Source organism: Rattus rattus, chromosome 17 (genome assembly GCF_011064425.1).
Source record: "Rattus rattus isolate New Zealand chromosome 17, Rrattus_CSIRO_v1, whole genome shotgun sequence".
Lineage (NCBI taxonomy): Eukaryota > Metazoa > Chordata > Mammalia > Rodentia > Muridae > Rattus > Rattus rattus.
This window is the reverse complement of record NC_046170.1, coordinates 38616575-38629978: the sequence shown is the minus strand read 5'-3', so window position 1 is coordinate 38629978 and position 13404 is coordinate 38616575. Positions and strand designations below refer to the sequence as shown.

Below are 13404 nucleotides of genomic sequence, written 5' to 3'. Positions count from 1 at the left end.
AAAGTGATTCCATCGAGCTGTGGGGCTGGCCTGGTACTCCACAGGCATCAGAATCTAGTCTCTTTCTATCTTTCATCTTATATTGCTAGTACATGGTTTCAGCTCTTGGAGCTCCCTCATGGTGCAAGGTGATGGTCTAAGTGCAAGCCATCTCGCCTGCATCCCTCACAGCAAAAGGAAGGAGATAAGAGGATGCTCTTGCCAGCTGAGTTAGTTCCCATAAGACTAATTCACAGCCCTTCTTATAGCTTATTGGTCAGTATGTCATCCCATGACCATGGGAGGCGGAGCAGTTCTGTTTTTATATGGACCCATTGTTCTTGGTATACACTACGCTGTTACTGATGGATGCCAGCGAACTAGAAGCTGAGGAAGAAGTCGACGCTTTCTTGGACAAGATGTTTTCCAACACTCTGAAGATGAATTTCTTGCTAGTACCAGCATCTACCTCCCTGGGGGACCAGCATCAACCTCCCTAGATTGCCAGAATGAGTCAGTCTGGTGCACAAGACCGCTGTCCCCATCCCCCACCCCTGTCCCCAGCAAGAACTTCAGCACGAGGTGCTCACAGCTCCTACTGGCTGCATGCTAAACAGAAGGCTTAGCAGAAGGGGCCTGGAGCTCAGCACAGAGGCCCTTTACATGGTTTCTTTGCTCCGGGCCACAGATTTGAGTGTCCTACTGAACATCTTCACACTCTCTGCTTAGGATTGGATTTCATCTGCCCACTTCAGCCCGTGGGCAATTTGAGCCGAATTAATTCTTTACACAGGGGCTACACCAGGCCTTGTGAGATGGCTTCTCAGCACTAAATGCCGACGGTACCATCCTCTTCTCCATGGCAGCCACCAAAAGTTATCTCCTGAGGACAAAACCATCTTAAATTGAGACACTGCTCCAGATATCTGTAGCTACAGAACCCACCTCATCCAGGAGAAGACGCCTCTGGATCCTCTCTGTTTTATAAGCACACAGTGGGACAACATTTCCAGGTAAACCACGGGAAGATGCAGTGAATTTGACTAAATTAATTCCAGATATACATATACATGGACACACACACACACACACACACACACACACACACACACACACACACACACATGCACTCAAATGTCCCCACCTTTGGCTCTAGCTCATCACTCCAGTGAGTCCCTCAGCATGGTCCTGCCCCAGGCACCAAGAAGCTGACACTGCAAATGTGAGAGAAAACGAAGTAAACCCACCAAGGAGCAGCGGGTAGAGTTTGGTGCTAAGGGACCAGGTAAAGACATCCCTGAGATTCCGGAGTGAGAGACTTTTCCTGAAGGCACAGAGCCCGATGTCACAAACACAAGCCCAGGCTAGCCCGATGTCACAAACACAAGTCCAGGCTACCCCAAGAGGAAGCACCCATGCTAGCATCCTGATAGAAAGCACAACCCCGTGAAAACCAAAACCTCACCCCAGAAAGAAGAAAACCAGAGCAAGGGGAAAAAACCCCCACAAACATTCCCCGAGTCTGATTTTGGAGAACTCTTTGAGGAGAGCCAGTCTCCTGAATAATGAAACAGCTTTGGGTACTGTGTTCAGCTTGAATAAAAAAAATATGCAGTTGTAATTAAAGCAGGAAGGCTACAAGTCTATTAAAGTTTTTTTTTTTCTTTGATACTGGAAAACTCAATTCACGGCCTATATTTCATAAAACATACACTTGAAAGGGATTTTATATGCCCTTTCCCCACAGAATTTAGCAGACGGAATCTCTTTCCACTTGCTGAAGATTGGAGGTGGGTCTATATATAATTCACTAACGGCATCTTAAGAAAATACACCGGTTGTGAAGGTGAAGACCCTGGATCAACGGGAGCCGAAGCCCTGGACTTTGCCCTCAGAAAGAATCTGGTTCTCAGAGCAGTGGAGGGGGAGGCGGAGGTGGCCTTCAGGAGTCCTGTTCGCTGATGCTCCCCCCCCCACCCCCCTACCCCCCCCACCCCCGCCCCGCTTGCCTTGTGGAGCCTCAGTTCTCCTTGAAAATCTCCAGATCTACCACTAGGGGGCAGATCTGGCTGCATGGAGAAGGCATTGAGCTGGGCTGCTGAGTGACCTCCAGGGTATTAAGGGTATGGGAGGTGCGTTTGATCAAAATGTATTATATGAATGTACAAAACTGTGAAACCATAACAAGTTAATTATTAAAAAGGAAGAAGATGGGTGTTGCTCTCCTCCCCACCCCAAACCCTGCACAGATAAGGAACTGTTCTCTAGAATTTGAGTGGCACCTGTGTCTTCGTCCTGACATTGTGTGCTGGGTGTGAAGGTTTCGGGAGAGTGGAAGGAAATGACAGAGTGCAGTCACTGGAGTCACAGAAGTCTAAGCTGGACCCTAGCTGTGTCACCCGTGAGCTCGGAAGGACTAACCTAAACCCAGGAGATCGTGTGAGCTCAGTCCTACAGCAGTCGTGGGGAGTGAACTGACAGCTAAGGAACGAGTAGTCCAGGGTCTACAAAGAGCAATGGAATGGAATCTACTCAAGTTCCACGCTGTTTCACTCCAGGCAGAAGCATCTTCCTCCCTCTACTCCGGAATGGCTCTCCGGAGCAGGCGCACTACAGCGTGTGTGGAGCATGCGCACTTCCGAATGTATTACCTGCTGAGGTCCCCGTGTATCTGCAGACTGTATGGGGTAGGACTGGCCTTAATGCACCTCTACTCTCACTAAAGGCAGCAAATCTGTACATGGCGGGCTTTCTGGAGATGCTTATGGAAGGAATGAGCAAACTGTGAACTACGACAGACATTTACTTTAAAAACAGAATAAAAAGAGAGCACTATAGCGATTCAGAATTCCTGCCACCTGGGACCATTTGCTTCTCGGATAGAATTTAATCAGTGGCCACCACCGTGTGTGAGTCCTGAAAACTTAGGGGTGTAGAAACAAAACAAAGCCCAACATCGGGGTCCTCAGGCTCACGCTCAGAGCTGAGAAAGAAAACAGAAGGCAGAATCCAGCTCACACCTGGGGAAAATTTATAAACCTATTAAGGTTTACAGTGCTGCCGTAATTCCATAAAGACGGTTTCGGGCACAATAATCCAGCATCATAAAGTGGCACAATGTGTAGTAATCTCCCATTTGTCAGGGGATCACCACAGAAGTCGGGTGTGACCTCCGGTCTCTTTCCTTACCACTGTGCTTCAGACAGCAGAAGTCCTCTTATGCTCAGATCACTAAGAGCGTTGCTGCTGTTGTTGAGAATTTCACATATGCACATGTTTTAACCAAATCCCTACCCATTTCCTTCTTTCCAAGTGTGGCCATATTCTACCCCACCACCTGTCTCTCTCAACTTCACATACTCCCCTTAAGTCACTGAACCCACTTGGTACTGCCTATGTGTGCATGGCTGTGGGGCTGTCTCCTGGAACTTGTCCCAGGGCTGCATCCCCAAAGGAGGTGGATTCTTCTAAGATCATTCTTGGTCCCCATGCCACAATCAAACCAGACTCTCCCAGTCTCCCCAGACTTATCCACCATAGCTTCCGCTCTGACATTCCCATAGATGTCCAAAGTAGATGATCAGGCCCCAGGGACAGATTTCAGGGGCACCTGTGGGCACACATCCCACAGCAACTCAAGGACTTGTTCAACCATCATCAAGTGGCCACAGTGGCTGGAGATTTCTGGTGGATCCATTCCTTCACGTGGTTTTGAATGACTGTGTTGCTTCTGAAAATATTTGATGCAACTCTACCCCGTCGGCACTCTACTATGCTAGTGACCAAGTGTGTTAGATTTCAGTTTTACTTTCAAATACTTGACATCCCAAATCCTCCCTGCCTTCAAATGATGGTGAGTGACACAGAGAAGGAGTTTTGAGCTTGGTGCCAAAACAGCTCCAGAAGTTTAACGAGCAAGGCCTACCAGACATTTACCTTAACACGGGAAGAAATGACAGGAGCCACGTCTCTCCAGTTCACCTGGAACTGAAGGACCTCCTGAAGAGGGGGATCATGGATGATGGCCAGGGGAGAGACAACATCCAGGCTCACTGAGGACGATAACCCCAGGGTCAGAGTAGAGGCAAGCAGCAAGGTGACGCCTATCTCCTGGACTAACCTCCAACACCCGTGTGGTAGGACAGCTGTAAGTGGGATGGAAGGGAGAATGTCTGAAGCCATTTATATTAATGGTGATGTGTGCACTGGCTGGGGTACCCTTCTACCAGACTGAGGGGTCCAAACATTCTCCCTTCAGTAGACCCTCTAGCATCCAGCAGGGTGGAGTCCTCTTGCCAATATAGTCCTATTTTAATGTTTTAATCTCCCACACGTCATTGTTTGATATTTTATGTATTTACATTTCAAATGTTATCCCCTTTCCCCCCTTCTCCCATTCCCCCTCCCCTCTTTCCCTGCTTCTATGAAGATGCTCTAACTCCCACCCACCCACCTCCAACCCAACGCCCTAGTATTCCCCTATGCTGGGGAGGGTGGAGTCCTCTTGCACCCAATGGTGCCCATGAGAGGAGGTGAATATGAAAGAATGAAGACCCAGGGAGCCAGAGTGAGGAGTTAATGGGCTTGGTTCTGAGAGATCTCTGTTAGCTGGGGGACATTCACGCTGACACAGGTAAGGGTCACTGCAGAGATTCTCATTCTCGGATGACCGAGAAGAGTCAAGAGGTAGCCAAGTTCAGAGACTACCTTGCATACCATGTGTTCCTGGAATATTCCCCCTTGGGAACTAGTCTCTTTGATAACATTATTTTCTGACCAATTGTACTCAAACGATATGCTAATGACATTCTTCCTCTCGCTCTGGCTTGAGGAGGCAGGCAAGCCTCAGCAGCGGTGGGCCTCTAACTTCGCCACAAAACCCAAGGAGAAGGCCATACTGAGATGGCTTCACCTCGCTTGAATGCAGATAAAGACACCAGCGCAAAACCTTGCGGATACTGAGCAAAGTCCAGGGAAACGCGTGAGTGACAATTCTCATCAGTATGTGTAGGTGTGGAGGGAGAAATGATTCTATCCTAATTCCTGAGCTGAGCTGAGATATACAATAAAACCCCCTGATTACAAGCACTGCCTGAACATGGATCAAGCTGTAATAAGGCTTATTCTCCATCTCGCCAATCTGACTCCTACCCTACATGATTTGCCACAAAAGTAGGTGAGGGACAAGTGGGTAAGTGCTGCCCTGTAGAACTATGGTAAGTTCAAAGAAGAGTAACCTCTCTGGGGACTGGCTAATGAGATGACAGAGTACCAGACACTGGCAGGCTGCCGCAGGGACCAACCAAGCATTTTCAAATTAGCAATAGTGGACTACAGAAAGTGACCTACCTGTGACCAGGTCGAGTCCCATTTCTGTTGTCCCACGTACCTGCCTTTCACTGCATGGAGATGCCCAGGGAGAACCTGGAAATCAGCTAACACAGATGGTTCTCTCTACACGGTGACTGACTTGACATGGTGTGTTTTTTTTTTTACTAAAAGATGTTGAGAAAAGTTAAATTCTCTTTTTAAAATATTCATGGTTAAGAAAACGCATGAAGTGGCTATGGCTGAATACTCTGGAAACTGTGAGATCGGCTAGGGCAGAAGATAATGAGGGAGAACGTGATTTGAATGTCTGACACACCATTAAGGGGAAATCTACTATGAGAAAAGAGGGCGCCATAAAGGAGACTTGACTACCACCAGCCCATCCTGGCTAAACGGGGATTTAATACTGAGGCAGGTATGAAATATCAGCTCTCGACATCCGGGCCTTCCTTACGCTGAGCTGGGTACCAAAGAGCAATCACGAGAGTCACAGCCAACTTTACTCAAAAGGCTCAAACCATTTTGCTGCCAAGACGTGTTGAACTCTCAGGATGGACAATTGTTCCGAAGGACAACTGATTTAGTTATCTTTCCTCCTGTCTGGCCAGGTCAGAAGTCTTTCAAAACGAGACAGACCATACCTGGAAGAACCTGGGGTGAAAATGAATGGGAGACGTCCCTGGGTTCACATCACCCCTTCACAGAGGGGATGTGGTGGTTTGAATATGATTGGCCCAGGGAGTGGCACTATCATGAGGCATGGCCTTAAGGAAGTAGGTGTGGCCTTGCTGGAGTGGATGTGGCCTTGCTGGAGGAAGCGTGTCACCTTGAGGATGGGCTTTGAGACCTTTCTCCTAGCTGCCTAGAGTACAATCTTTTTCTGTCTGCCTTCAGAACAATTATAGAACTCTCAGTTCCTCCTGCACCATATCTGCCTGGATGCTGCCATGCTCCTGCCTTGATGATAATGGACTGAACCTCTGAACCTGTAAGCCAGCCCCAAGTTAATGTTGTCCTTTATAAGAGTTGCCTTGGTCATGGAATCTCTTCACAGCAATGGAAACCCTAACCAAGATAGGGGTTTCCCTCTGTATAAAATGGGGTTCAGCCACTCCTACATTAGATATTCTCTCTGGCTCTGATGTTGTGCTGGCCACAACTTCAGCTCATTTCTTCTCCATTGCTCTCTCCTCATGTGAGTACCAATGGGGATGGATAATGTCTGCCCCCTTACCATGGGGTCCCTCAGAGCTTAGCCCTTGTTGGCACATGCAGTATCTTTGGGGAAAATATTGGATGGAAAAGGAAGAAAACAGAGAGCAAGGCAGTGTGGGAGCCGTAGGGGGTGTTGAGGGGGTAGTTGCTGGTCTGGCCTGTCTTCTTCAGCATGGAGTAGGTAGGGCAAGGGCAGCAATAGGCATTGGTCTTCCTCATGACTCAGACACGTACCTGAGGTTCATGAAGGGAAGCTGAATGTGACCAACACATATGTGGACTGGACACACGGTTCTTACATTACTTATGTTTCCGGATGCCTTTCAAGTCCCAAGGTGGAGTGTATTCTCCCAGTTTCCATTCAGGCCTGCTAAAGCCAGCCCCATGGGGAGCTCCTGTGTCTTTCTGGAAGGCTGTCTGGAAGCTCACATTCCAGTTTGCCTTCTCTACAGCTGACCAAAGTTCTGTAAGCTAAAGTTCCCCTGGAGACAGTTTTCATCACCCTTAGATTTGCAGGATGAATGGTGGACAGCCTGGATCTCTAGACCCTTGACACTAGAATAATTCTAATGGGAGTTGGTAGCCTTTTCTAGCACTTTCCCGGGGGCTTAAGTTCTACCTGCCCACCCTGACAGCCTCCCCACCACTTCCTGCTCTTTCTGATTTCCTTTCCTGGGCTTCCCTTCCGTAAAGGCCCCACACTTGCCCTTGATCCTCCCTTGGTGTATGCTAGGGGAAGCCCCAGTAGTTGTTCATGATTAGCCCTTCACAAAGGCTCCCAGGAGACTAGCAGGGACAAAAACATGTGTCCTGGCACAGGAACTCTGGGAATCCTGAGGTCCTTGACCTCTTTTCCTCCTCCTTAGTGGGTCTTGGAACCTGACTGGCTGGTGGAACCACCCCAGCCTGGATGGGGGCCCCATCGATCACCATCTGTAACTATGCAAAGGACTGAAAAGAACTGAAACTCCATCATTCTGTGCTGATGTACCTTTATCCAGGACCGATTTCCCCTAGAACAATACCCTGGAGTGTAGCGCTGAACAGCAGGGAGCTGTCTCCTGTCTGTTCCTGCAGATAAATACAGGTGACCTTCCTCTGTGACGGATGGGTACTGATGGCAGTTGGGTACACAGGGACGTGGCACTGGATCGTTGGGAAATGAATTCTCCTCCGTGCCAGCCACGTGTCTCTTTGCTTTAACTTTGCTGAGGGGAGCAATGTCAGAGCAACAAGAAAAATCTCGGCGTTAACAGCACCACTGTACACAGGCGTTCTCTGAGCATTTGTTAAAGCCTACACATGGATGCAGAATGCTGTCTCATTTCATCTCCACATCAGGGGTTGATCCCCACATAAGCTAGCTACTGTTAGCCTGCTCCGTATTACAGACAAGGCAGTTGAGACTTTTAGAGGGTTCAGGGCTTGCCTGAGGCTAAAAAGTTGACTTGGGGGGGGGCATTAAGCCCCATAATAAGGTTTAGTGCTGGACCCAGAAGCAGTTGCATAACGTGTGGAGTTGGGTGCAAAATGACAGTAGTAACCCCTCCCCCGCCTTCATCAAGAATTAAAAGCTTAGGGTCTTAGTGAGAAGGCAGTCAACAAGAAGGGTCTTTCCAGAGCACTAGACTCTGTGAAGCTATGTAGGCCTCAGCCCATGCTGCTGGCCCCGGGTAGATGGAATCAAGTGATGAGATTACAATGAGGGTCTTCATGTCTTACCCTGCTTCTCCCAGATCTTCCCCAAAAGGCTCACAATAACTCAAAAGGATTTGGGGGAGCTGAGCTGTTGGCCAAGAGGACTGTTCATCTTCCATCACCTGATAGAACTACATGAACACAAACATGTCCCAGGCTGGACCTGCTTAAAGTCTCGGGCTACCATCAGAGCATATCAGAACAGACCCATAGGCTGGTGTCTCCTGGGTTTTAGCCTCATGCAAGGTCCAAGAATGAATGAGGCTTGTGGATATACACCAAGGTGATACAGACCCTGCTATTTTCAGACCCAGTACTGAGCAGGGCTGACAGAGGCTATGATGGTTACTTTTTTACTTATCATCTTGCCACAGTCTGGGATCTCTTAAGAAGAGAGTCTCAGTTGAGAGACTCTCGATGTGGTTGGCCTGTAAGCGTGTCTGTGGGAGATTGTCTTTACTGTTGCTGAGGTAAGAAGACGCATGCCATGGGTTAGGGAACTGTATAAGAGGGAAGAAAGCTGGCTGAGCACAGAAAAGAAGCAGGCAACACAAATGCATTCATTCATTCATTCACTCACTCACTCATGCACTCACTCATGCACTCACTCACTCATTCACTCACGCACTCACACACTCACTCACTCATTCACTCACTCACGCACTCATTCACTCACTCACTCATTCCTCACTCACGCACTCACCACCTCACGACTCACTCACTCACCATGCACTCACCACCATGCACCATTCACCACCACCATTTCCTCACTCACGCACTCACTCACCACGCCTCACTCACCACCATGCACTCACTCACCATGCACTCATTCACCACTCACTCATTCCTCACCACGACTCACTCACCACGACTCACCACCACGCACTCACTCCTCACCATCACTCACTCACTCATGCACTCACTCACTCATGCACTCATTCACTCACTCACTCATTCCTCACTCACGCACTCACTCACTCACGCACTCACTCACGCACTCATTCATTCACTCACTCACTCACTCACTCATTTGTCTGCTCTTGACTACAGGTGTAGCCAATGATCATAGGCTCCTGCACCCAAGACTTTTCTGTGACGTTGGACTATAATTTTGGAATTGAAGATAAATATAACCCCTGTGTTGCTTTTGGCCGGAATGTTTTTTATCACAACAGACATGGGTGTGGAACAAGAATAGCATCCTATTATCAAATAAGGCACCACCCTCCAAAATTGTCCATGGTCCTCCTGGTCTCTGGGAAGAAGGTAGCCAACTCCAGAATGGTAGATGAGAAGGAGCTTGGGGCTCAAAGCTCAAGACGTGAACTCTGGACTCTTGGTTCTCTCATCTGTGAGACGAGGATTGCTGGACCCACCTCCCAGGGTAAGAAATGGTTAGTGGTGGAGAGTGTGTAGTACATAAGTCTCCCAGCATGCCATGAGGGCTCAGTTCAATGATAGGAGAATCCAGTGGCTGTTTGTATAGTCAAGTTCATGGAATAACCGAGATCGTGTGGGCAGGGACTTGGGAGATGGCTCCATTAGTCAAGTGCTTGAGACACAAGTGTGAAGACCTGAATTCCATCCCTCGCACCCCATGTGAAAACCTGGGCACCGTAGTGTACTTCTGTAACCCCAGCATTGAGACAGGGGCGATTGGAGACACTGGGACTCCTTGACCAGCCAGAAGAGCTGAAACAGCCAACTGCAGGCTCAGTGAGAGACTCTGTCTCAAACAGAACAAAACAAAACAAAGATGAAGAAGGGAGAATGACAGGGGAAGACTCAACAAAGAAGCAGGGAATTGTAGACCTGGGAGAAGTAAGCACTTGTGTAGCCCAGGAAACACAGAACACATGGCGTAACTTGAAAAGGATCTCGGTTGGGGAGAAGGTTAGTGGAGGATGGGACCTCAGCCACCCTCACAATGCCCTGAGACTGCCTCCCCTTCAGTCTCCCCTGCAAGTTCTTTGCAGGGTGCTAATGAGCCTAGGCTGTTGTCCACTAAGACTATCTCCCCGCCTCTCCCAACCCCAGCATCTACCTTCTTGACACCACATCTGACCAGTTCCTTCCCATGGCTGCTCTAGAGTTAAACTTAGAGGCTGCTGAGAGAAAGGAGAACAACAACCAGGGCCATCTGCACCCCCAGAGGCATCCACTCCACACGGCAGTCCAAATCTTATGTATTTTATGGGATAATATCAATCATAAAGAGAAGTGTGAGATGGCTTATATTTCCTAGAGACATGGCCGCTCCCTAACTGGGTATCTTTGTGCATTAAGGAATTCAACATGCATAAAGGATTCAATTTTCTCCTTGAAAATATGACACAGATACAAAGCAATAGCACCTGAAACGTTCCTAAACTTCACAAAAGAACACGGCCGTGGGAGGAAGATCGACCCTCATCTTATCACATACGTGTAACAGACAGAGACAGTCACCCTCACAGCTCCCAAGATGCACCACACACTTGAACGCCAGGATCACGTTTCTGGTCCATCCACATCCCAGACGCTGACCCTCAAGGTCTGGGGACCGCGCACAGCAGGGAGGAATCATTCTTGCTCTGCTCACACTCTGGCCTCTTTAATAGCTTTCTCCATCCATCTTGTCGACCTGCTCTGCCCCTCAGCTCCTCTAAGTAGTTGTCTGTAAACATCAAAATCGAAGTCTAGGGTCTTTTCTCATCAGAAGTCCCCTTTCCATCCAAAGAAGGCCCTGGAGAGGTGCCAGGAGGTCTACTTGGCCGGAAGTGATCTGACTTCACCTGGCTGCACCTCTCAGGCTTGTTACCCCGTTCCTCTCCCTCCATCTCACCCAGTAACACCCCCAGGGAAAACATACAGGAAAATCGCCATCACTGGTATAAAACACATTCGGATCTGGGGGGGGGGGCAGGGAGGGAGTGCCTGCTCCTTCCCTTTTGAGGATGTGGTGAAGAACAGAGAGAACGAGCGAGCGAGCTTGTGGAGCTAAAGGGAGGTTTGCGGCGTCTTGCATACCGTTATTCACCTGGTAGTCTGGGGAGGTTGCCATGGCAACATTTCCAAAACTCTCCACCATCTACATGTCATGGATACACCCCATCGATTCAACAAAGGCAGAGAACACAGCCCGAGTTGGCCTCCGTCTCCTCGATGGCTTGCCGACTGACTATTTTGCCCATTGTTTAGTCAAAACTTTAGAACCAACAACACTGACATTCTTAATGTAGGGCTTTCCCACTTAAATGTATCTCAGAGCCCAAACGAGAGCCGACTCCAGCAGGGATTTTCTGTCTCCTTTGTTCTTCGCCTTTACAGCCGTAACGAGTGACTCTGTTTTTGCTGGATACTGGATACTTTAATTAGAATGCTCTGGCCCCATAAAGGGGGTGAGGGGGCTCTAAATTCTAAGCCCTTCCCAAATAGGTTAAACGTAGTGAAAGATAGCAAGGCCTCGAGGCCTGGAGTCATTTACATAACAGTAGCTACACATATTTCCAGAGAGAAATGTCTTGCCTTTTGACGGAAGACAAAAGGTGTCTCTCCGAGCATCTTCTATGGAAAAGGGAGATGGCTCAGCTTGTCACACCAACAATGTTAGTATTGAAAGGCAATTATGAAAAGGATTCAGAGAGCAATTTATGAGAAGGACATTCTCATCAAAACCCCACAAGGCACACCATTCTGCCTTCAGCCCTTACATTGTGAGCCAAATATCTACCCGGTTCCCAACAATCTCCAGGCATCTGAGTCCTGGATAGACATCACCTCTGCAGACGAAAAAAGGCATTTTCATAGTTTGAAGTCCCCTGATGGGCTGAGTTCTATGCTTCCAGCCCTTGTTAGAATCAATGCTATTTAATGTCCACCAGTCAGAATTCCCAAAGACGACCATGTGCCATTTTCAGGACCGCCATGCTGATGGCCAGACAGCGTGTGACCTACCTGTAGGTGACCCTTCCATGACATGGCCGATGTAAGGGCCTTCCCGGAAGATGGGTCGGTTGTCATTCTGATCAATCACGATGACTTCCAGAGGCACTGGTCCCTCCAGAGTTCTGCCACTGGCATCTGTGGTCTCCACAAACAGCTGTATGAGCAAAGATTGGGAGAGAAAGAAACCATTATTTTTTAAAATCAAGACAAGTTTCCCCAGAGAAAGGAGGCTGTATCAATCATTTTGTGAGTCTTTGATGATATTGAAACTCTGGTTTCCATGGCTTATCACCAGGAGGAAAACAGAAACTCAACGGTTTACAATATAAGCCAGAGATCAGCAAGTGTTAAATCCCCCTTGGAAAAATTCACAATGAAATCATCAAATCTGCAAAGAAAATTAAACACACAGACACACATAGACACACACAGATAATAACACATACAAATATACAGATACATATATACAGACACACACGGAGACATATAGATACACACAGATACACAGACACACAGACACACACAGACAGACACAAGACACACAGACATACAGAAACACACACAGATACACAGACATATACAGAGACACAGACACAGACAGACACTCACAGGGACATACACACACAGACACACACACAGACATATACTATTGCAACCCACCATAGTTAGGAAAATGTGTGTATACTGTTTGCTTTTCTAATCTCATTATCCTTAAGAGGAACATTACACTAATAGAAACAATACATGAAACATCACGAACTGGGGGGAACCCACAGCGTTTGTGGTGATGCTGAAGAGACACTCAGATCAATATACATCTACAGGCATCCCTCAGGTAGGAAGGCTGATGTGTGCAGGGCCCTGCTGAGACCTCAGGACTCCTGCCCACCAGGGATTCCCTTAAAGAGCCAGAGACTTCACAGACCCATGAAGTGCTTCCAAAGAAAAGTCCCTCCAGATCCCGGCTGAAAAGCCAGTATGGAAAGTGAGCCTTGCTGCTGGTCTGGAAACAGAGTATCATACCATGGCACTCCTGGGACACTGCTATGGCCACGTGTTCCGTTTACTGACCTTACTTGGACCTTGACTTCTCTCAGTAAAAACAACAAGATTTTTTTGTTTTGTTCTGTTTTTTTAATACAAGTGTCCCTCCCTTCAGAGGAGATGACCGCACTCTCTGGTCAGTGGAGAACAAAGCACAGAGTCTTTTTTATTACCAGGACTCAATTCCTTAGTTTCTTCATGGGTAAGGCC

General features: G+C 48.1%; 1 protein-coding gene across 1 annotated transcript in view; it reads right to left on the bottom strand.

Moving 5' to 3' along the window:
* The window catches only part of Cdh13 (cadherin 13), a 1043248-nt gene that overhangs the window by 350572 nt on the left and 679272 nt on the right, over positions 1 to 13404 (bottom strand). The window contains exon 6 of the mRNA XM_032888181.1: positions 12160 to 12304. Coding sequence (XP_032744072.1) covers positions 12160 to 12304 — 145 coding nt within the window. The remainder of the gene's footprint in view (positions 1 to 12159; positions 12305 to 13404) is intronic.